This window comes from Nesoenas mayeri (assembly GCF_963082525.1).
Source record: "Nesoenas mayeri genome assembly, chromosome: Z".
In the NCBI taxonomy this organism is placed as follows: Eukaryota; Metazoa; Chordata; class Aves; order Columbiformes; family Columbidae; genus Nesoenas; species Nesoenas mayeri.
Genome location: NC_137542.1, coordinates 46,864,800 through 46,889,634, shown reverse-complemented (window position 1 = coordinate 46,889,634; position 24,835 = coordinate 46,864,800). Strand labels below are relative to the sequence as shown.

At 38.1% G+C, this 24,835-nt stretch overlaps 1 protein-coding gene across 1 annotated transcript in view; it reads right to left on the bottom strand.

Moving 5' to 3' along the window:
• Positions 1 to 2,051: 2,051 nt before the first annotated feature.
• The window catches only part of SNX24 (sorting nexin 24), a gene marked incomplete at its 5' end in the record, with an annotated part of 93,785 nt that continues 71,001 nt past the window's right edge, over positions 2,052 to 24,835 (bottom strand). The window contains 4 exons of the mRNA XM_080362598.1: positions 2,052 to 2,467; positions 7,044 to 7,108; positions 8,008 to 8,040; positions 9,195 to 9,285. Coding sequence (XP_080218724.1) covers positions 2,397 to 2,467; positions 7,044 to 7,108; positions 8,008 to 8,040; positions 9,195 to 9,285 — 260 coding nt within the window. The 3' untranslated portion in view covers positions 2,052 to 2,396. The remainder of the gene's footprint in view (positions 2,468 to 7,043; positions 7,109 to 8,007; positions 8,041 to 9,194; positions 9,286 to 24,835) is intronic.

Below are 24,835 nucleotides of genomic sequence, written 5' to 3'. Positions count from 1 at the left end.
TCTGCAATATATGCAGGGGGTGGTGCTTTCCAGGAAATTAAGTTGTAAGGTTAGAGCAGGGATGGTAAATTTCTCTGATCTTAATGTGTCAGATGAAGTTTGTCTTTCAAAAATCCAGAGTATTCAGATGATACAATCCTGTAATCAAGGAAAAGCAGCTCTATTGTTGAATAAAATCAGTTAGAAACTGATTAAAACAGCAGAGTCCTTGTTTTACAGTACAGTGAATTTTATAACACCTTGCTAATCTTATTTATGATAAAGCTCAAATACTCTTTCTTGCAGTTTTGCTGTTTGTCAGAGGTGCAACTCCAGGTTCATTATTTTTTGAATGCCTCTTAAATAATTCTTGACAACTGAACTGCTAGTTTTTAAACACGGTCAGCATAAGGTACCACTTGGAGACAGTAGTGTTCATCAGGTTCTTTAATGGTTACATACTACTCCACAGGAAAGGTGTGAGTTTTTTTTTCTTGAGTTCTGGTGTTTCAGAGCTGAATACAGAAGACGCCAAGATCCCGTGAAGGATTTATCCACCCATACAGCAGGCAGCACACCACTCACCTTTGTAGTGACTTGTTTCCTGAAGGTGTCCTGGAGCCCACGGGAGGTTCCCAGACTTGGGGTGGTGCAGGGGAAGAGCAAGTGCTACGGCACAGAACTTGTGGGTACCTACGGGCACCCCCCTCACAAAGAAACAGGAAAATGCTGTAGGCAGGGATATACCTCAGGTAATTAATGACACTGGTAGTTAACAGATGTGTGCCTGCTGGTTCATCATCCAGAGTCCTGGGGCCTCTCCTGAGGGTAAATACTGACACTTTTTTTCAGAGACCTGTGAAAAAATGACTGTCCTTGTTAAAACAGGGCTAGAGGAGAACATGTTGAGGGCTTCTAAATTTGCCTAGTACTAGGCAATCAGACTTCCGTTTTACCCCTGTTCGTATTTCTTCCTACTAGCTGTTTAAAGTAAAATTCTCTGAAAAGCAGCACTGTGTTAGGAAGTAAGCACAAGAATGCTTCCGACTCCCTCAGCTGAATAGCTTTTGGCTAGTAGCTGAAAGCTTTCCCGGAGGCTGACAGTGTCAAGAATTCTGCAACCTGAACAAGTGTTGCAGCCACAGGCCAGCCTTTTACACAAGTCCCAGCTTTAAAACAGATCTAGTGGTCAGCCAGAGGCGACCCATGCCTCTCCAGGACCAGGCTTCTGTTTGTGTCTACCTTTGTCATTACTGCTGTGAAGCACTCCCTTCCCCTGGTGAGCCCTATGATTTACTGGCTGTTCAATTACACAGATTTTTTTTTTCCTCAAGACATACATGTTTATAAGCATAGCAGGTTCAGCACAGTGCTGAGAGTTTTAAACAAGCAGATAACCCAGGTGTTTTCTCATGCTTCATGTGAAGATATCTGTGAAACCCATCTCTGATGACATATGCTCAAAGAAATGTCTTTCAATAGAAACGTACAAAAAATACACTGAAGCAGTATATTCATGTTCTAGTAATGTATTTCGTAATGTCCAGTAGCACACATACAAATTTCCAGTTAAGTCTGAACAAATACTTATATAAGTATATATACGTATCAGTTTTAGTTTTATCATTTTACTGCTCCATGACTTATAAAATGTTAAGATATGGAATACAGTTTACTTGGAGAGTAAACATACACACAGATTAGATGTCATAACCAAATGGAAACGCATAAATGCCATGTAAAATCTCCTGGCAGATAAAATAATTTCAACTAAAATCTAAAAAATTTCCTGAGAGCAAGCTATGTTATTTAATAATGTGGAAGTATGTTTACCAATAGAAATTCTCCGTACACCTGCATTGTTCTTTTCCAACATCATGTTAAAGAGCAGATTAAAAATAACTTAAGAAAAATGAACAGATAATTTTAAGTCGCTTTCAATTTCTTCTTGCCCCCCCCGCCTCTTTTTTGGCAATCTCTCACTCTCTTCAGCACCAGCACTTTTAACGTATCCACTGCCAGCAATGGGTAACGTGCTGGGAAAAATGCTGGTGCAAAATGGTTTAGTGTAATTTATGTTAGAAATTATAGAAATAATTAGTAAAGCTTTCAATTCTTTTCAAAGGTTAGTGTAATTCAGTGTCTGACTTTCAGATTTTAGTGTTAAATAGTTAGAGCATGTCAATATATAGACGGTATAAATAACTTCAATACAGTTGTTTCCATATCTTCTTTTCTAAAAAGCAGCAATTGTAGTGATATTGATTTAATTTAAAAAGATATAATGCTTGAACTTAAAATGAGGTTGTGTCTTTTGCTTCTGAGCATAATTTTCACATCGCAGAATTTTACTTCCAATAATTCCATTGAACATGACTTGGAGACTTGGTTCAGCTTCTTCTAGCCACACATCACTTCTACCTGGGCAGTAAATGGGGATAAAATATTCCATGTAGAGTGCCTTCTATAACCACGTTTGGAAAGTCATCTGGAAAAAAAAAAAGAAAAGAAAAAGCCTTGCTTTCTTATCGATGACAGTACAATATAAATGTTTTTGTGAAACGTAACTAGGTAAGGCCTCGTATAATTTGGGTTACTGCATCACTCAACTGCTTATCCGTGTTGGGGATGTGCTATTATAATGCTGTTTCAGCACTAAAGCCACTTCAGTGTAGCGCTGGGCATTGCATGACTGCGCTGCCAGATTTGTAGCTTATTGATTTAAAGGGATGTTCTAATACTTAATGCTGCTAGGCTCCAGCTCTTTATCTGAATCTTTTCTCACAAGGAAGATGGATTACACTGGCAATTCAATTTCTAACAAAATCTCAATATACTTGAAGGAATTCCAAGATTGCTACTGGGAATACTTCAAAGCTGTTTTTCCATTGTGGTTTATAGCAATGTTTAGACAGAGGAGACTTGAGGATGCCTATACAATCAGAGATGATTATTTGAGGCAGGAAAATTTCAGGCTGTCTAATCAACATAAAATGTCAACGTGTTACAAAAAGTCAACCTACAATAACTGAAAGAAAAAAACACACTATGTTCTTACCCCAGATGTAGAGGAAACTGGCACTTAATTTTCATGTTAAATTTAGCATGAAAGAATTACCTGATAGAACACGGTAACACATCCACACAGAGGAATGGCAAGATGTACATTACTGTCGTGAAAATATTTTTCAAATGCACCAACTTCTGTATTTTTTAATGAAGCGTTTACTTAAATCACGGGGTATTAAGAATAAAAAAATTCTGATCACATCTTAGGATCTTAATATTGGTATTACACTTGGAAATGGGTTTGCCTGGAAGAAGAGACTATTCTGATACAGAACTTTCCACACCTAACTTCCTTCACCTACCAGCCTACAGGATATTCCAAAAAGGGAGACTCAATTTTTATAAAAATTATTAGATACTTGCGAAATTAGATTGCCTGATGTGGGTGGGAATTAGGTTTTGCCCCTAATTATTTTGCTGAAATAATTTTGGAGGTAAAAAGACTGAGCGAAAGTAGATTTCGACTTGGTAAGAAAAAAAAATAATCCTTATTAGCTGAAAGGTGTTATGTCATAGGTATTAATAAGGTGATTCCAGTGTATTATAGATGTTACCAACAGAGATATTATAGGATGTTTCAATGAATTGCAGCCTCCACCATAACCAATATATGCATAATTCTTCCCAACTTCCCATATTAAGTCATCATTATAAATTACTTATTAATATTTCAAACCCAATAATGACTCCCCAAGTCCTGCCAGCTCAGCTGTCCCAAATCACCCTAGTAGAATAACCCAATGCTGTTGTCATTAATGTTATTAAAAATACACTTGTAAGGGCAATCTGATGCTTTCCTTGTAAATTAAATGCTGCAGTTCTGGAAAGAAGTTTTTACTGGTTCTTCTGTAACATTCAGTATATGTAGGACAATGAGAATTGATTAAAAAAATGATACACATTTCAGCATCAGATTTACTGTAAGGCTTTGTTGCTTAAAAAAAGTCAAGCATATTAATTTAAATGTGTAAATACACCAAAGCACAGTCTTTGCAGATCTGATACTTACATGGCTTAAAGAATTGTCAGAACAATTCTCAAACAAGTCACAGTAAATCTGAGATTCTGTTTTTTAGACTTTGAGGTGCCATTTTGGATTTACGGCATTTGAGATTGTTCCTTCATTTTTCTTCAAAATAGCGTGTAATATTCTCTACCCACCTCCTCAAAAAGAAGTGGCCACCTTACACAAAAAGTTATGTGCTCGTGCTCTCAGACTGAGTTAGACACACCATGAAAAAGTCTGAAAACCAATGAGATTTGTAACTATAAATCTTACTTTTTGAAAGTTGTCTTGCAGCTCAACAATACTTGAAGTCCAGTCATTAAAATAATGGCAAGACTATATTTTATATAGACAGTGCAATGACGGGAGAAAAAAAAAATAATCATTCTTTCAGTATTATGTTCCAAAACCAGCTACTTATTTCATTAAAAACCCACAAATACAACATTTCCTGTTTCATGGGAAGATGTTAACACAGGCTTTCCTGTATCAGGAAAATACTAACTCCGCTTCTGATCCAAACAGCTGTCACAGTTCACCTTCTTCAAAGAGTACATACAATGAATAATGAATAGTTACTTGCTAATGGACATTTACTTTTGATCATAGTTTGAACAGCCTTGGCTGCTTTTTACAAATGAATAGTCTATCAAAGTACGAACTGATCTAAGAGAGAAAATTTTAGAAAGCTCATCTGTATTTTATTTGTGCTGCAAAGTAAATAAAAAGAAGAATTAAAGAGTAGTTTCTTCCTATCTAGATTTGAGTCAACGACTACAGCCTCTAGACTTATGGCTTGGTTTTCCTCTTTTTCAAATACAACTCACTTGCGGATTTGTGTTTTAATTCATTAAGTTAAATAATACCCTGCAAATGAATTTGATGGTTTTGTATCTTCAAATACAAAGAATATTCACTCGCCATAAGAAATTCTAAATATTGCGTGTCAAGTCAGAAAAATGCCTTGGGAAAAGCCTGAGAAGTTTCAGATGTCATCAATGAGGCCTAATTAATATTTAAACATATCACACATTAGAAGAGGCTTTTACATTAATCCAAGCAAAAGCATTACTTAAAAGAGTACTTAGAAAATTCAGTAAAAAGTTCCTAATGATTTCAAGAAAAGGAAGCTTAGTCTTACTCAGAGTACCCATTAGGAAAGGAATATAAATACCATCACAGAACTGCAAGATCTCGAGGTCTTACAACAAAACCTGACATGCGAGCTGGGAATACTAAACACTGTCTTCATTTGTCAGGCAATTGGCAATTAAGAGGAGCATTAAGCAGTACGATTAAGACATGCAATGAGGCTCACTCTAAATATTAGTATATGTAGCATCTGGACCAGCTTTTGGACAGAGGTAACTCCGTGGGTGCCTTTGCATTACTGTGGTAACTTGGGTCAGGAGTGACCTTCTGAAGTGACCATCTCTCCTTACTGTGCTTCAGTTCATAACTTTTGTGATTTGCACTCCAGCCTCAAATGGGCCTTCAGTCTACGTGGCCACATTAGTGCTAGGTCAAAGTAAAAAATAAGTGACCCTGTAATGTATGGACCTTGGTCATACATGACCTCTGCCCTTGCTGTTTCACTGTAGACCTACAACTTTAAGTTCAGTAAGACTCTACAGGTTCAATACAGTTGCGCCACATTACTAGATACAGTGGACACTGTCTGCAAGAGAGACTATTTAACCCTCTCGAAATACATGAGCCTAGTCCCTATGATTTTCAAAATGGCTTGAAAAAAACAACAGAATCACAGAAATGTTGCAGCTGGAAGAGATGGTGGCCATCTCGTCCAAACCCTGCTGAAGCAGGGTCACCTAGAGCCAGCTGCCCAGGATGATGTCCAGACAGCTTCTGAATGTGTCCAAAGATGGAGACTCCACCACCCTTCTGAGCAACCTGTACCAGTGCTCAGTCACCCTCAGAGTGACAAAGTGGTTCCTGATGTTCTCATCCTGCCACTGGGCACCACTAAAAATAGCCTGGCTTTGTCTTCTTTACAGCTTCCCTTCAGGCATTTACATACATCTTGAGAAAATCTCAAGGAAGTACACTTCATTGGCTAAGAAACTACAAGCAAATAAGTGTTTTTTCCTAAATTTACTCTTAAAAATTTCATTATTTTCAAGGCATCTCAAGAACCTCACTCTTGATTTCAACACAGCATTTTGTAAAATCAAAATGCCACATTAAAAAAAAAGTCTTAATTTGCAGTTCTGGGACAAAATTCTGCCTTGAAAGTGTAGCACATTTTTAATACAAAATTCAGTAGAAGTAACAGCTCAAACAAGTAAAATGACAAAACAAGGAGGAACACACTATTAAAAATGCTGTTTTTTCCTGCAAACGTTTAATTTAAGGCAGAAGGTTCTATGAATTAATAATACAAGTAACTTTTTATTTAAAAAAAAAGAAAAAAAGGTCTCTAGCAAGCTATTTCAAACACTCCTTTGAACCATGTATTAAGAGATGAAGGCTAATGTAAATGTCTTGTGAAACATATCAATTATACTTAAAGTAGATATTGTTTCCACCCCCACACCCCTCAAGAACACTAGAGGTTATAAATGATAAGAAATAATAATAATAATCCAAATGGAAATACAAACATGCTCACAGTAGATTGAGCGGTGTTTAGGGAAAAAGCACTTGGAAAGGACTCAGCAACTAAGTTCAAATGTTGCAGGCAAAACAGCCCAAAGGGTCAACAAGAAAAGCAATGCTCTTCATCTTTTCATTTGAACTCTCAGTATGTTTGTCTGAGAGAACAACCGGGGGAGAAAATTCCACCCTTTTATAAATCACCCACCCCACTTAGTGTTCTAATGGTTTCTTACACAAGAACTATCGTTTTATTGGCAGGTTATTAGATTTTGGACCAGTGTCATTTGACTAGGCAGGTATTAATAATAATGTGGTTTATGTGGTGCAGGGTCAGATTAGTAAAGCGCTGTTAACAGATGACAGGTTTGATTACCGTTTGCTTTAGGCAAGACATATGGATCCCTTAGGAACAGCAGCACAGGCTGGTGGGACAGTTTGCTGGAAAGGTCAAGAACAGGCATGTCAGTATCAAGGGACAGCAAACAGAATATTCTACGAACTAGCTTTGATACAGTGAGGTGGTGGAGCCACGCAGGAACCACGCCGGTGCGCTTCTGCACTCCAGCGCTGCCCCAAAAGGGCAGGCTCCCTCTCCTGGGAGCAAAGCTCGCCGTTCCTCAGCCACACAGTGAAACCATCAACGTGAAGTTGGAGGTGAAGGGGCTGCATCCAGGAGCAGCTTTGAGACCTCTCATCCCGCTCTGCTCCCTGGTACATGGTGTAATTGTAGGCTACAAGATCACCTATGACCAGGCTCTCTTCAGCCTCCAAAAAACCTCGACATTTCTCCATGGTCTTACAGTCCCAGAGCAGTTGCTGTACACCTCACCCATGGAGAGAAAGTCCTTGAAGCCCCTCACAGAGCTGTCTCCCATCCTGGTCAAGGTACAGACGGCATCCCACAGCCTGCACCAGCCCTCTCCACTCTGCTCTATACATACATGTGACAAGTAGTGCAACCAGATATACACAAAGCACTATCAAAGGCACGCCTTTGGGAGAACCCAAATCTCTAGTTCATTCTGCTAAATATTCTCATTACAAAAAATACACTTCAATGGGTAAAAATCATTCCCAGAAATATTTCAGAGGTAGCAGTATTTTATCAGGGTTTTGTGAAGATTTCTCAATACACTCATAAGGATGCTCAATTCACACTACAAACAGATAGATCTAACACAACTGATGAAACTAACCAAAACATTTAACAAACACATCTCATTTTAATGCTAAACTACTGCTATTTTATCAGCTGCAAGGAACAAATACAATAAACAACAATAATTTAAAGTAGTTTTTTAATTTGGTGTCCTACAAAGAGTAGGAAACAAGCTCACCTTGATTCTTCGGATTCTGTTTCATCAAAAGAGCTGCAAGCAAAGTGAGAGGAAACTGGTTACAACAAAATTACAACTACAAAAACTCCAAATCCTTTAAGGACCATCAAAGGGAGCAACCAACTTCTCGTCAGTAGCTACATAATGTAGTGTGATGAAATGAGCGTAGGAGATAGTATCATTACACAACAACCACTACTTGGAAATGACAGCATCAGTTTTTCTCTAACGTTCACAAACATATCTATCTGTCTGTCTATCTGTGAAGTGATGGAGCCAATACCCATGGAGGGTATTGGCTGATGTCATTAAGTGAAAACTGCAAGTCTGTTAGCTTCCAACTCACTCTGGAGACCACTCTGGGGCACAGAACCCTTCAAGTGTAACAGGGTCTCAAAATTACCTCCACTGTTTTCAACTTGCCTTCTCTCTGCTGCAGATCCACACAGCATTCCCAAAAGTGGGAAAGCACCACATAGCCTCCTGGGTAGTTCATTCTGGTAACACTGCTGGACTTTCCATCTACGACAGCTTGCACAGCAAAAGAAATTACTCTCCCTACAAATCTTAGAGCTGCAGATGGTAACAGAACTTCCAGTTACATTGTTTTGGGTATTTCTGTTGTCTTTTGGGTATTTCTGCAGTTGCTACACTCATTATAATCGTGCTGAAATTCCTTTCTCCCACCCTTATCAAGAACACTTCCTGTGGAAAGGCAATGGGGCCAGTGGGGTAGATGTCATCCCAAAGGTGAAACCCCATCTTCAAACACACAGAGGGAGATCATATATGATCACAGAATGAACTTCTATGTTGTCCAGATACTATGGCCATAAAACACATGCAAAGACTTCCATGCAGCTTTAGTGAGAGCTTATGAATATCTTACGAAATTCATTTCAGTGTAGACTGCAAGATCTATGAGAAAATCTTATTTTTTCTCATTTAAACTCCTCTTTGCTTTCCAAGAATACTACATTAAACCTCACCTCTGTCTTTGAACAGGCTGGATTTATTTTACCACCTTTTGGGGATATATAAACATACTTAACATGAACCTAATGCCCATTTATTTTACAGTGTTAAGAGTTGGCAGCAAGGCCATTTTAAGTCAAAGGAATTGCATCAACACTGATTGGATATGGGCCTTCTGGCCTCCATGTATTTTTCAGTAAATGTGAACTTACCCGCAGCTTTCTACTTTTGGCAAGGTAGGTACATGGCGAACATTCAGGAAATCAAGAAATATTTTAGGGAGCTCTTCATTTTCTAAAATAACTGTCTGTGGGGAAAAAAAAAAAGCTCAATAGAAACCCAAAATTTTTTAATATTTTAGACACACTTTTAGGCACACTTTTATTCAAGCTACCAAAATATTTTCCACTTGCAACACTTTTCAATTCTCCATTTTTTATCACTTATTGCAGAGTGCTTCATTTCAATAGGAAAACCACAGTTCTTAATGAATCACATATAAATGCATTCAGCTTATGCTCCTACATTCTTTTTCACCTGCTATCACTGGTGCCAAGCTAGATGCCTCTCAAGCAGAGATGTCTAATTCTGGAACTAACTTACTGGCACACTCATTTGTGAATAAAATTGTTTATTTAAAATATAAAATAAAACAGCTACAGCTCAGTGACTTCGCATTCACCTCACCGAAGACTCCTGTCTGCCACATCAGTCAAAAAAGGAAGTCTCCACTTTGTGCAGTTTTATTAATCCATGCCTTAATAAACCCTAACAAGGGAAACTCTTTGCTTGGCTTGACAGATCAGCTTACAACGTACTCCTTATATCTGCTCTGCGATTCCTAATGACAAAGTGCTGACTAAAGAGCTGCTGGCTAGACCTGCACTTTCTTCCACAACGGCATAATGGCCAGACTCCATCCTCCTTAGTTTTTCCATTGATAAGATGATTTACAATTTTTAATACATTAATTACAAGTACACTTAAAATATATATAGGAAATAAATGAGATGCTTAGGTGCATGTTCATAATGAAAGAATGATTTTTAAAGGAAATAATAGATCTCTCAGAATTTCATAGAAGCAGACTAAAAATAATTGTTGATCTTTAATCTTCATAGGACAAACAAAACAGTTCATAAATTCAACCAGTGTCTCACCTGAAAGATTAAGCCCCTATTTATTTAATGTTCATAATGCCATACATTCTGATAACACCTGTACTTCACATGCAAACGAAAGCCACAAGCTCTTCCCTGGAGAGCTTTTCTTCATAAAGGCCTGGATTTGGAGTAAACACCTGCATGGAAGAAACCTCACCAGATTTATAAATAAAATGACTTGTACCAGTAAAGCTATCCACATTCATCCTGTTCATGTTCACAACCTATGTTAGGAGAACCAAAACCTAGAGACAAAACAAGACTGGTGACGGGAAGAAACATCACTCTGTTTACATTCAGGAGGTAACTCATTTCTGTGTGTGTATCTCTTACACTACAGTATCACTAGGGAGACGCAATGGTATGTAGAGGATAAAGGATCACATAAAAAAGTTAAGTTGGAAAAGACATCTCGAAGTCATCCAGATTTTATAGCAGGTTTTATAGAAAACAGTTTGGTTATTCGTGTAATTAAAACCCAGTAAGTGTAAAAATTACTTAAGATGTGCATAGACTTAAAAAGATAAACACATTTGAAAACAAATTTATCTGATAACTGGTTCTTTTTTTACGTTACATTTACCAATCTGAATTCAGAGTCTACATTTCTTTAACAGCTGATGCCATCACTGATGAGTTTGAAAAAAAGCACAGGGGAAAAACGAACTTTTCTGTTCTAGATTTTAACGGCTGTAGCAAGCAGGGATGTCTGAAATGTTGGCAAGTGTTAAGCCTTTCAGTTCACCTCTATATGAAGATGCTGCATTAAAAAATGCCACTTAATTTGCATATTGCAAGATCAGCACTCTGCTGCTGCAAAATTTATCCTGTTCTGCATTCAGGTTATACACAGAAGGAGGGGTGGATGAGGATGCATATTCAGAGGGTGTGTGAACCGCATAATAATGTCTAAGATTTGGTCAAATAAAATCATCTTGCTAATTATACGCAATGAATAAATGCAAAAACTTGTATAAAGATGTTTAAGGGCATCCAATGCTTACATGCAACCTCAGATTTCCTGACAGCTTATTCTAAAAGTTGACCTGGGTGCTGAACAGAACAGTGATTTCCAGGGAAGAAGAGAAGACTACATCACTGTAGAAGAAAAACTCTAGACAGCTCTTACAAACCTATTTGTTTCTACTTCCCCTCACTCCAGATGAGTATGTCATTCTATTTCTTTTAGGTATTTATCACAACCTGCATCAAATCAACTCAAACCCTTCTAACCCTGCCCTGACCAAATATATTTCACAAAAAGATGTAAGAAAATAGCATCTGTTTTAGAGTGTTAATCCACTGTTGTGGTTTAACCCCAGCTGGCAACTAAGACCATGCAACTGCTCACTCATTCTCCACGCCCCTCCAAGCGGCACTGAGGAGAGAATCGGAAACAACAAAAAAACCCACTTGTGGGTTGAGAAAAGAACAGCTTAACAGGACAGCAAAGCAAAAGAAAATGACAATAACAATAATAATAATAATAATAACAGAATTTACAAAACAAGTGATTGACCATGCAATTGCTCACCATCCACGACACCAACAGAATTACAGAATCTTCTTGGTTGGAAGAGACCCTCAGGATCATGGAGTCCAACCATAACCTAACGCCAGCATTACACCATGTCCCTAAGAACCTCATATTATTTCCTTTTAAACACCTCCAGGGATGGTGACTCCACCACTTCCCTGGACACCCTGTTCCAATGCCTGACCACCCTTTCTGTGAAGAAGTTTTTCTGAATATCCAAACTAAACCTCCCCTGATGCAACTTGAGGCCATTCTCTCTCATCCTATCACTTGTTACTTGGGACAAGAGACCAACACCCTTCATGCTACAACCTCCTTTCAGGTAGTTGTAGAGTGATAAGGTCTCTTCGCAGCCTCCTTTTCTCCAGGCTAAATAGCCCCGGTTCCCACAACTGCTCCTCACAAGACTTGTTCTGCAGGCCCCTCACCAGCTTTGTCGCCTCCTCTGCACTCTCTAGCCCCTCAATGTCCTTCTTTTGATGAGGGGCCCAAAACTGAATACAGGATTAAAGGTGGGGCCTCACCAGTGCCAAGTACAGTGACACCATCACTTCTCTAGTCCTGCTGGCCACACTATTCCTGATACAAGCCAGGATGCTGTTGGCCTTTTTGGCCACACTGCTGGCTCATATTCAGCTGGCTGTCAATCAACATCCCCAGATCCTTTTCTGCCTATTTGTTCCCAAGCAGCGGTCCCCAGCCAATTCCAGTTTCTATGCTGAGCATGACTTTATACAGTAAGGAATGGCCTTCTGGCCAGCCTGGGTCAGCTGCCCTGGCTCTGCTCGCTCCCATCTTCTAGTGCACCTGGCAGAACTCGGGAAGCTGCAGAGTCCTTGACTACCCGGCAACAACTAAAACATCAGTGTATTACCCACATTCTTCTCATACTAAATCCAAAACACAGCACTATACCAGCTATTAGGAAGGAAATAAATTCTATCCCAGCCAAAACCAGGACATCTATATAGTTTGTTAACTGTCAATAACTCTGCTTTGGTGAACAATAAACTTGAAAATGCAGAATTTGCAGAGAAGCAAACGGAATTTTCCACTGCACCGTATTTTGGACCCTGCCTCTGTTGATTGGGAATTTTGTAATTTCCTTAATTTTATGAAGGCAGGAATTGCTGTACTAGACAAAGGAGGATTTTTTAACTGATTTAACATGACATACATTTTAAGGACATAAAAAATAAATGAAGGTACAAGCTAATTATACTAAGAAAGAGGCAAATTATCTTCTGGCTTGATTTCATTTGCTTTGATACAAAAAATGGCCAGCACAAAATCCAGCCAGTTAATAGACATGGTAGCAACCAGAGGTTAAAAGAAAAAAAAGTGGGGGGGAAAACAAGAATAAAAAAAGCCAACCACACTGGTGTGTCTGTCTAGCTGCATTTTCTACCTTTGGTGGTGACGCTAAGTGAACATTCAGAGAAAAATGTAAGCATTCTCAACTTCCTATTTAAGTTTTTTAAAAAATACTCTTAAATCGGAAAGAAATGTTATCGTAATTGCTTAATTAACCTGGAACAACCCATAACACAATGGATTTTTTCCTTCTGACTGAAAACTTGCAACGAATATATTTTTTTCAAACTTGATGATCTACTTGATGATTTCTACCTTAAATAATAGCTGAGCAGAAAATGAACCAGTAGGCAAAGTCGCTAAACAATTGTCTATAATTGTGACGTAACATGCTCAACTGTAGCCTTTGTTCAAGTGAATATATTGGCTTGTAAACATGACTATTACCTTGTTTGCTCTACAACGAGAAACTTAAAGATACATATTTTCAAAGAAAGAGAACTTCACAATTAGTTTGTTAGCAATTTCTAATACATTCAAATTCTAGCAAGATCACAGCAATGAGCAAGAGTGCTAAGTAGACTTACAGCATGTGTATTTCCTTCCTAAAATAAATAACCCCCCTCCAAACTAAAACACCTAACACAGCCTCTGGCAAGTAATTTGGGAAGTGACTCCAGAAATACATTTTTCAAACTCATTGATTTCAGCTGAACTAAGAGTATAAGCACCATATTTTCTTAGAAAGTCGTAAAGAGTGTTTATCTGTTACTGTCATGCTTTAATGAACTACTCTATGCTTCAGGAAAAAAAACCAAACAAACAAAACAAAAACCACAAAACAAAAAATCCCCAAAAACTAAACCATAAGGCAAAGCCTGATGTTTACATCAGCAGAAATGTCTTTTTCATTGAAAGGGCGCAATTATTATTATGTAACACAAATCACAAAAATCCCAATTTTTCTACCTTATCAGTTTCATAAAATCATGTTCCCTAAGGATGTCATTGATTAGTTGCACATGTTGTTTCAGTGACATCTGAAATACTTAATTGTCGGTTATCTTTTCTCCTTCAGCAAGTAAAATATAGTCACAAAATTCCAAAGGGACTTGTTCTGCCTTAACCTTAGCTAGATGCCATCATGCAGTGGAAAACAGTGCTAAAATATCACAGGATAATGCTCTCCCAGAAGGGAGACATATAAACAGCATAATGATTTCCCATGAGTTTCCTTTTTAGAAAATTGTCACTAAAGCCAGGGTAAATGGTGACATATCTTCACAGAGGACACTGCGAAATCGAACACTGGCATTCTAGTTAGGTTCAAATCTACTCATCAGCCAATTATAACAGAAACTGAACATCTTGCTGAAAACCTGAACAAGCCCACTTTGCTAACCTTAGGAGATCGTGCCACAGGAATGCATTGTTTTCACAGATTATTATCATTCTTAATGAAAAAATATGTATAAAGTAATTTCTTAAAATCATCTATCATACTTTCTCAAGGTTGCTGGAACAGCTGTTGGAAGGGAAGAGATGAGAGTCGGGAGCTGAGTTACAAGGTTTTTAAGAGTCCTTTCAGACTTTTCCATTCAGTCAGGTTTAGTTTGAAATGCTGTACTGTTAGGGTGAAAAAGTTCATGACAGTTTTTCCTCTCTTCACAGGGAAAGATGCTTCACAATACCTAATTCAGTGGTGCAGCTAAAATGGGGGAGAAGAAAATCAATACATTCCAGCTACAGTAAGTAGGCTGGAGTGTCAGTCTCCACTGGGACCAAAACCCACATCTTTTAGAACACTTTAGAGTCTATATTCTTAACCTGCTTTTCCTGAACTGCTTTACACAATCCGATGAAATGATAAAAAGGTTACCAAAAGAACATATTAACTAAAAACCAAGTAGATGAAGGATCCAGACTTCTAAGACAAAGCTTTCACCTTTTTAAAGTAATAGCAGATACAATCATGGTTTTTATTATCTGTTATGAAGAACTATGAAGAAACTCACTCCCTTCTTCAGTGAGGATGTCATGATACATTATCAAAAATAATTATTTCCAAATAAGTTGTCATTAAGCTCTCATGGTAAGGACTCCCCACTTTTCATTACTACAAGAAACATTTACCGATGGGCAGTGAGAAGAGAAAAAGGTTATCAAACATGCTTAAAACTCTGTATAAGGATACAAGAAGCATGCAAACACACATAGAGTGACACAGAAGTGATGCTCCATATGAACTATCAGTTAGCTAACACTCCCAGGCTCCATGTCAAAGGAAAGTCCAAGTGAAAGTGCCATCAACACAGTGGAGCTTGAAAGTGAACAAGATATTGACTGCATGTATTACATGCCAAAATACTTCCAACAAAGATCCATAAGTTATTGTCTGAAAGTTAATGTAAAGTCACAAGAGTGAAGAAAAAAATAGTAATAAAAAAAGAGGTGCAGAGGGGAACTGGACCTCTGAACCTCAGGACTGGAGAACAGTAGAAAAATTCCTGCACCAACTTTCAGATCAATTTGTTATACTTCCAGTGAGCTTAAAACTCACAAGGTATCTCCTGAGTGTCAAATCCATCTATCACAGCATTCTCAAGCTACAGAGGATAAGTGAACTAGATGGAAGGGAAGCCAATTAGGTTCAAAAACTGCTGGATCATCACTGAAAATATGCTTACAGATATTAACGACAGCATCCATAAGCTATTAATGTTTTTCACCTAAGCCTTACCTAACCTAACTTTAAAGTACTTTACTAATTTTGATCAAAAGTACTACCAAGTAAGTTTTAAGGTAGTGAGTACTTTAGCTGGAAAGCTAGCAAATTACACATTTACAGTTCCAACTAATTTTTAACTAAGTGTAGAGCAGATTGACTTGAGGCCAAGTGTACAAGTATTACCCATTTGATGTGAAAAATACAACACTGACTATTTTTTTTTTAAACTGGGAACATAACATAGTGGGAGCAAAAAGTTAATCTCTCTGCACCAAAATAGCCGAGTAGCCCTGGAAAGATTAGAAACAAAGTGCAACAGACTACAGTTCCTTTGAAAAAGAAAAATGAAAGGAAGTAGTCAATATAATTTCCTGAGACACTGCTCAAAGGATTGGAGGTTAAGACAAAGCTGGATGAGAAGGGAAGAAATCAACAGAGCAAAAGGAAAAGAAGCAGAAGGGCAGGATGAGTTAACAATATTAAAAAAAAAAAAAAAAGCAGGAACAAGAAAGGTTTTAAAAAATAAGCAACAGGAAAAAGTAGTTCAGAGAGTAAGCAGATCCAGTAATAACACAGACACCAAAATAAACACAGACTTTAAAATGGCTGAATTGAAGTGTTTTTTTAAAGTCAATGGACCACTAAGACAATGGACAAATAACACGTAATTAAGACCATGTCAGTGATGCTCCTGATAACAAACAGGTACAGGAATACCTTCGACAATAAGATATATATCAATCAGTAGATCCAAAAAATACACATCTAGGACAGTAATGAAATTAGATAGTTATGCTTAGAAAAGTCATCTCGCGACTACAGGGAAGAAGGCTTGGAAAAGAGCAACCACATTTACAATCCAGGATACAGCAATGGGTAAAGCAGAAGAGGTTTTAAATTTGCAGTACTGTTTCCTGAAAGATTAAAGGAACTAAATACAAACATGCTATAACAAAAAAAAAAAGAAAACAACATTCAGGTTGCAAACTATGTCACCTGGAAAGTTTGGAAACTGGTTTTTTGGGAGTTCTCACAGTCAGATGCTGTTCTCCTACACTGATACTTGTGCACGGAGGAGGAGGAGGTTAGATGGGAAAAAAAAGGCAAAAACCTGTAACAGTATCTGATCAGGTAATTAAAGACTCTAAAATATCTACACTACAGCAAATAAAGCTGGTACTGAAAATGTCAGTTCTAAATTTTTCCAAATTTGCAAGTCTTTCTTCACTCCTAAGGCTATTCCTCTAAATATCGGCGTTTAGTGCATGTTCCTGTCTTCTTAGTATGTGTAACATTTTCTTAGAATCACAGAATCATTTAGGTGGGAAAAGACTACTAAGATCATTGAGTTCAACCATAAACCTAACACTGCCAATTCCACCTCTAATCCATGTCCCTTTATGCCACATTTACACGTCTTTTAAACGGCTACAGGGTTGGTGATTCCACCACTTCCCTGGACAGTCTGATTCAATTTCTGACAACTCTTTCCATGAAAAAAAAATTCCTAATGTCCAATCTGCAACTTCCCTGGCACAACTTGAGGCCATTTCTTCTCATCATCATTTCTTCTCACTTGCTACTTAGGAGAACCTCCTGTACCTTAGGAGAACACCTTCCATGCTACAACCTCCTTTCAGGTAGTTGTAGAGAGTGATAAGGTCTCCTCTAAGCCTCCTTTTCTCCAAGCTAAACAGCCCCAGTTTCCTCAAGTGCTTCTCATCAGACTTGTGCTCCACATCCTTCACCAGTTTCACTGTTCTCCTCTGAACACTCTCCAGCACCACAGTATCTTTCTTATGATGAGGGGCCTAAAACTGAACACAGTGTTCAAGGTGGGGCCTCACCAGTGCCAAGTACAGTGACACAATCACTTCCCTAGTCCTGCTGGCCACGCTATCCCTGATACAAGTCAGGATGCTGTTGGCCTTTTTGGCCACCTGGGCACACCACTGGCTCATGTTCAGCCAGCTGTTGACCAAACACACTCAAGTCCTTTTCCCACCAGGCAGCTTTCCAGCCACTCTTCCCCGAGCCTGTAGCACTGCCTGGGTTTGTTGTCACTAAAGTGCAGGACCTGGCATGTGGCCTCATTGAGCCTCATACTACTGGCTTCAGCCCACTGATTCACCTGGTCCAGATCCCTCTGTATGGACTTCCTACCCTCCAGCAGATCAACACTCTCACACAACTTGGTGTCATCTGCAAACTTATGGAGGGTGCACTCAATCCCCTTGTCCAGGTCACAGAATCACAGAATGTTAGGTATTGGAAGGGATCTCAAAAGATCATCTAGTCCAATCCCCCTGCCAGAGCAGGAACACCTAGATGAGGTTACACAGGAATGTGTCCAGGTGGGTTTTGAATGTCTCCAGTGAAGGAGACTCCACAACCTCCCTGGGCAGCCTGTTCCAGTGTCTGTCACTCTCACTGAGAAGAAGTTTCTTCTCATTTTTAAGTGGAACCTCCTGTATTCCAGTTTGTACTCACTGTCCCTTGTCCTATCATTGTTTGTCACTGAGAAGAGCCCGGTTCCATCCTTGTGACACTCACCCTTTACATATTTATAAACATTAATGAGGTCATCCCTCAGTCTCCTCCAAGCTACAGAGAGGTTGCTGATAAAGAGACTAAACAGAACTGGCCCCAGTACTGAGCCCTGGGGAACACAACTTATGACCAGCCACCAACTGGATTTAACTCCATTCACAACAACTCTTCAGGCCTGGCCATCCAGCCAGTTCCTTACTCAGTGAAGAGCGTGCCTGTCTGAGACATAGGCAGCCATCATCAAGCCATGAGCATTCATCACTGCCAGATTTAAACTCTGAAGCCTCAGCACATACTTCTAGGTTGTGGGTTTTTTTTTCCAATTCTTATCAAAAAATGTCTCTAAAGGAGGTAATAAAATACACATAAGAGCATTTGCTGCCTACAGTAATAAGTCAGCAGCATCATGCAGTATTCCTCTAAAGGGCCTAAGGGAACTCGTTGATTAATTTTCTGAATTAACATTGGTGTACACCATACCATTTATGGCTGCTTTAGAACTGGAACACTAAAAAAATAACAAGCATTTTTTTTTTTTTTAAAGGCATACAATAAGAGAATTGGGGATTTATAAACTAGTATGCTTGTATCATGGTAGTTAGTAACAACAACAGTAAGGAGTAGAATTAGTGGGCACATGGATAAATATGTCTGGATGGAAAGGAATCACAGGGCTGCTGTTAAGGGAGGCCCTGTTTCAAAATGTACTGCTATCCCTGAAAGGATCAAGAAGCACAAACAAATGTGGCCCTGTTGATACGGCCTGCTTCATTTGGAAAAGGCTTTTGATGAAGACTCCCAGCAACGGCTTTAAGGCAAACCTAGCAGCAATGATCCTTGCAATGATAAATACATATTTACAAGTTCTGAAAGATAGGTTAGGAGAACACAGCCCAGAGTGACTTATATTGGAAAAAAAAATAACAGTGACAGACTTTAGACTGACCATTAATGATCAGAGGATTAGGATGCTGGGGGTTATAATGTATCCCTCAACAGATAAGCTCATTACCCATCAGCCATTGAAAAAAGGAAATAAAATGTTTGTTAGAAACAATCAGAGAAGGAATCAATACAGTATTATAAATTATTATATATTATTATCATAAAAAGGAGGGGCTTTAGAAAGAAGGAGGAAATTCTTCATGGAACAGGTAGTTGAGCCGTGGGCCAAATCACATTGGAGATGGTGAAAATTTACATGTGTTTAAAGAGAGCCTGAATAGACCGATGGAAGAGGAATTAATTGAACTGAAAATGCATTGAAATGAAGAGTGTATCAGGCAGAAATTATCAAAGCATGTTCCCTCTGTTCTCCCTCTTGTACCTGCCTTTGAGCACCAACACAGGCAGGCTACTCTCCCAGAGAAACCTCTGGTCTAATCTGCTTTGACCATTATTTTATGCTGTGCCAGCTGAGTTACAGGGTTAATTGTACTAGTCAACAGTGGCAGATGGCTCTCCCAGAGAAGGAAGACGGAGCATAGCTGGAAGACAGACAACTCAGTTTCTCCTCATCCTTTGTGCCATTTAGGTGACTGGAAGAGGCTGTTCGCACCTGCCAGTCCCCACCATGAAAGCTTTTATGTGACCATAGTCCCTCTACCTCCATCCTCTCCCAGCATCAGTGTGTGTGGAGATTTGCTGAGGGGACATGGGAGCTCTCTGTTCTGCTTTGTGGCAAGACTGCTGGGGACAGAGGACTAAGCTGGAGGCTGACCCAGTGGGCAGTCAGCATATCCATGTGCAGGCAGTGAAGAAGGGGTGATGCAAGAACAATAATCCAACACTTCTTTCTTGCTCTCAACTGTGAGAAGTTTTATTTTAGAAATACAAATGTTACTTAAAGATTTGCAAAGCCAAATAATATTAGGTTAAAATGAATATAAAACAGAAAAGAGTTACTGGAACAGAACAAATTTTTTAAGAAAACTGAACACATCACTTGGCAAGGCAGGTAAATACAGGTAAAACAATGCAACAAAATATTGCGTGCTTTGTTTTACCTGTATTGAATAAAAACTATCTCAGAGAAAATACATTTCTTAATGTAAAATGACTATTATTTCAATTCACTAGGAGTTTTATGTAGACAGGCTGGGAGATACACTGAAGTAGTTCACACTTCATTAAAAACACTTTGATACACAATACAGTTCTAGCTGCATGTTTGTATTTTCATGTTTACTTTTAGACATTTTAAAATATATTAAAAATTTTTCTCCTGTTACTATGTTTCATCTCATTTCGAACATGTGCATTGAAAAAAATTGTCACCTATTTTTGCACAGAATAGGTTTACTATTTTTTCCTGCACTGCCATGTTTTCTATTTGCTATATTCACTATGCTTGTAATTGGTCCTTTCTAAGAAGGAAAGCTATGAACATGCCTGAAGAAAAGGCAGCGACTAAAGAAATAAGGTGTACTCAATTTTTCAGAGTCAAATGCAACAGAATTATACCTCAGCAGTCAGAGAAACAGGAGTAGCCCTGCAGCATGACTGGCTCTCTCCTGATCCCAAGAAAACCCCACTCTGGATAATGTCACAGACTACTCTGTTAAGGTGTTGGATTGGACGTTGGACTTTTTGGTCCGATAATGTGGTTTTGGTCAAATAACACAGCTTTGAAATAACTGAAAAAGCCCACAAAAATACTGAAACATTTAAGAACAGCCTTGAAATAGCATTTTCACTTATTTTTTGCTTCCTAAGAAAAGTCCCTCAGCTCTAACTCATTCTGCTGGTTTTGCTGAGAAGGGCCAGGTGGTTGATAAAGACTGAGGAAGTGAGCTATGAAAACAAAGTCTCGCTCTTCACAAGAATGACAATTCATGCAAATGTCATATCAAAAATCAAAAAATAATCTGAAGATCATTTATTTGTCTGCATTGTTTCCACAAGGTACTGTAAGAAGAAAGCTATTCAACTCTACAATAACTTCTTATTTTGTCTCCCTGATATTTTCTTGTCAGAGGTTTTGGGTCAGAGTAAACTCTTGAGAAATGACTCGACATTCCCTTTGAAACTAATTAGACTAAGCAGCAGGTACCCACTCCAAAGTCCAAATAGGAGAATACAGAAAGCACAGGGAATTCACTGCACCTAGGGTTAATGAACTCATTGTGTCATTTTTGCAGAGGTAAAGGGAGACCAAATATATTTAGATTTATATGGTGGCGATTTTGTTTTTAGTTTTGAATGTTAGTAGCACTTTCTGCACAAAATGTGGTGTTGAATAAGGACTCTAGGTTATTTTGCAATGTTAGAAGACTAACTGCAAGGAAATCAGCAAGATTAATTTTAAAAACTCTGCAGCTCACATTAAATTTTAATCAGTTTAAAAAGAAAATACATGTTGCATTTGCAGGATATTTACTTACCTTAAGTAGCAAAAGCAAAATATTTTTTATTTTTATTTTTTTTCCCCTGAATTATTAATACAGTAACAATTTATTCTGATATTTTAATTCTGTAGTTAATGAGGTGGTTGCTCACACAAGAGCAAAGTAGCACCAAGTAAATTTTGACCATTAACAAACTCAGAAATGAGAGAGACAAGGAAACTGAGGAAAACCAGAGTCAGTCCTAGCAGTATAAATAGACACCACAGGAATAGAACAATAATATAAATGTATTTGTTTTAATCTATGAAAGAAACTGGTTTTCTTGTAGAAACACTGTAGCAGAAAAAATGGTGTTTAAAAACGTGTACTTTTCCAGGTTTCTTTTGCAAGACAAACCACGGAAGACCTTGCAATTTCTGTTAGCAGCTCTGTGCAAACAAAAAGTCAGGTTTGTATGATTGCAGGGAAAGGATTTTGTCTACTTCTAGCACCCTGGTAACATTAATTCCTACTGCAGATTGAATCCATGAGCAAGCAAGTCCTCAAGATTGTAAGGAGCATCCAGAATTTAGCATTGCAGACTCTATGCCCCACTTCTTAGCTGCAGAAGCAGCACATCAAATGGTAGAGCTGTAGTGACATCTAACCATACGAATATTAAAAAAGCTTAGACAGCATTTCATAAATTACACAAGCAAGTTGGAATCTAAGTCAGAGAGCAGAATTTCCAAGAGATAAAGTAGGACGTTTCTTAACAGATGCTAATATGTAAGTTTAAGTTACATTCTTGATAAATAACTAGCTACTAGCTATGCTGTGAGAGTATTTTATCAGGGGTCATAATTCATGGATTATTTTCATTAAAAAGGAAGGCAATATAAATGACATGGAAAGAGATCAGGGCAGTCATAACAGAGTAAGTTATTTTATTTTCCTAAACAACATCAGAGCAGGAAGGTGCTCAAGACTGTTAAAAAAAATCAACAGTAAGCACTTGCAGCAGCAAGAGTCACCACAGAACAGTCAGATGGGCAAAGAAGACTTTAATATGTGACAATCATGTTGTCAAAATATTTAACTGGTCCAGTTTAGTCATCAAGAGGGTGAGTTTATTAACCCTCGTACTACCACACATATGATATATGGGTTATTTCTGTGTTAAAACAGATTGAATGAGGACTGCACCCTGCCTCTCAGTACCACCCACCATACTACTCTTCCAGAAACAACACTTTAAATTATCTGTTTTGTCTTGGAAAAAACATTCCTATCCTTTACTGAAACACTCTAGTATCATATAACTACATTTCATTAAAATCTCATATACAATTAAAGATTTTTGTGCCAAAATTCTGTATTAAATAACCTTTCAGATAAACTCTCTGAGAAAGCTCTCTTTGTCCCTCTCCGTTCCCTGCACCCATTACAAGAGAGATCTAATAGTGAATTATTACATTCTTTACTCATTAGGGAAATTAACTGTTTGCAGAATCAAGTCCAGCATAATTTTGTCTGGCTAAGGAGTTTACAAGTCTTTACACAAGTAAGAAAAGACATGTATACATAAAAAATACAGCAGTTAAGAGGTGGGGCATAGAGTCTGTGATGCTAAATTCTGGATGTTCTTTACAATCTTAAGGACTTGCTTGTTCATGGATTCAATCTGCAGTGGGAATTAATGTTACTAGAAGTGCTAGAACTGGACAAAGTCCTTTCCCTGCAACCATACAAACCCCACTTTGTTTGCACAGAGCTGCTAAAAGAAATGGCAAGGTCTTCCCTGTATTTTCTTGCAAAAAACCCCAACCCTAAAACAATTCCCCAAACCCCCTGTCCTTCCTTTTTCATTCCTGCTACCCTGGCAAAAAACCCTCACCTCTCTTTCAGAGAAATGAGCACGCCTTGTTACATGCTGCTCTGTAACTATAGGAGCAAATCAATAGCAGCTGAATGCCATCTGCTTCGGGCAGCAGAACAGCACCAAAAGTGTGAGCAATGCATCTTCCCTTATTGAAAGGTTATTTTATGCAAGTAAACAATTCATCGTCTTCTTGCACGCTTGATGCTCATTTACCACTTTTGATCAATAAAATATGCAAAACAACAAAAAAATTGAATCCTAAGAGTAGTTCTGATGCCAGTGTGATAGTTAATCAATATCAGGTCTCTGTTCAGTAAGGCAGGCAGTAGGGTAACTCCTTTATTGTATGAACCCAGAAAGAAGTGTGGAAATGTGTCTTGTTGCCTCTAAAACACAGTAAGAGAGTGAGAAACACAACTTCTATCCGCAAATTAAAAAAAAAAAAAAAGAATGAAACAGGAAGCACTATTTTAATTGTATTTTTTTTTCCCTCACCATGCAAAGGGTACTTAATGTCAGCTTGCCTGATCATTTGTTACGAGGAATCTGCTGTTAGGCTGTTAGTAGAGGTATACTAACACAGATACTTGGTTAAATCACAGCCATTAGAAGACATATTTTGGAGAGCAACCCACTCTGTTTCTTTCTAAAGCTGCTCTACCTTATTAAGTCTTGGTTTTCAATGTATTTATGTTTCAGGTGAACTCAGTTTTTCTGTTAAAACCAAACTGCTATGGGAATTTCTTTCGTACAGTGTTTCTTTTAGTCAGACCACAAACTGCCTTATTACATTAAGCCTCCTGACAATTGATTCAAGTAGAATACTCCTCTCCCGACAAAGAAAACTACATCATTTTTACAGATATTGCAGAACAAAACTTCCAATTTAAACAGTTTCCTAAAATAACACAAAATACTTGAAATAATTGTTGCTATTCACAAAGGCTCTCTACTCTAGTGAGCCATATATCCTAATATTTAAAAAAAAACACACCAAAACCAAAAGTACTCTCATTTAAACAGCAATTTTTCAGATTGTATTACAAAGATAAAGCCACAAATTCAGTTGCACCCTCTGTGTTCTGATCTGCACTTAATACTGCATCTTCTTCATTGTTCTTTCGTGCACGTACCTAGAAATGCAATTAATCAGGTATGTGGCCTTTACTTACTTTTTGGTTATTTGAACTGAAACAAAGCTTGATACACTTCTGTAAAAGAATATATTATGCATGGCTTCCATTTAAGAGAACTACTGGGTGCAAGACTTAAAAAAAAAAAAAAAACCAAAAACAAAACAACCCAAAAACAAAACCAAAAAACTCCCTTGATTTTCTCTACATTTGCAATGCA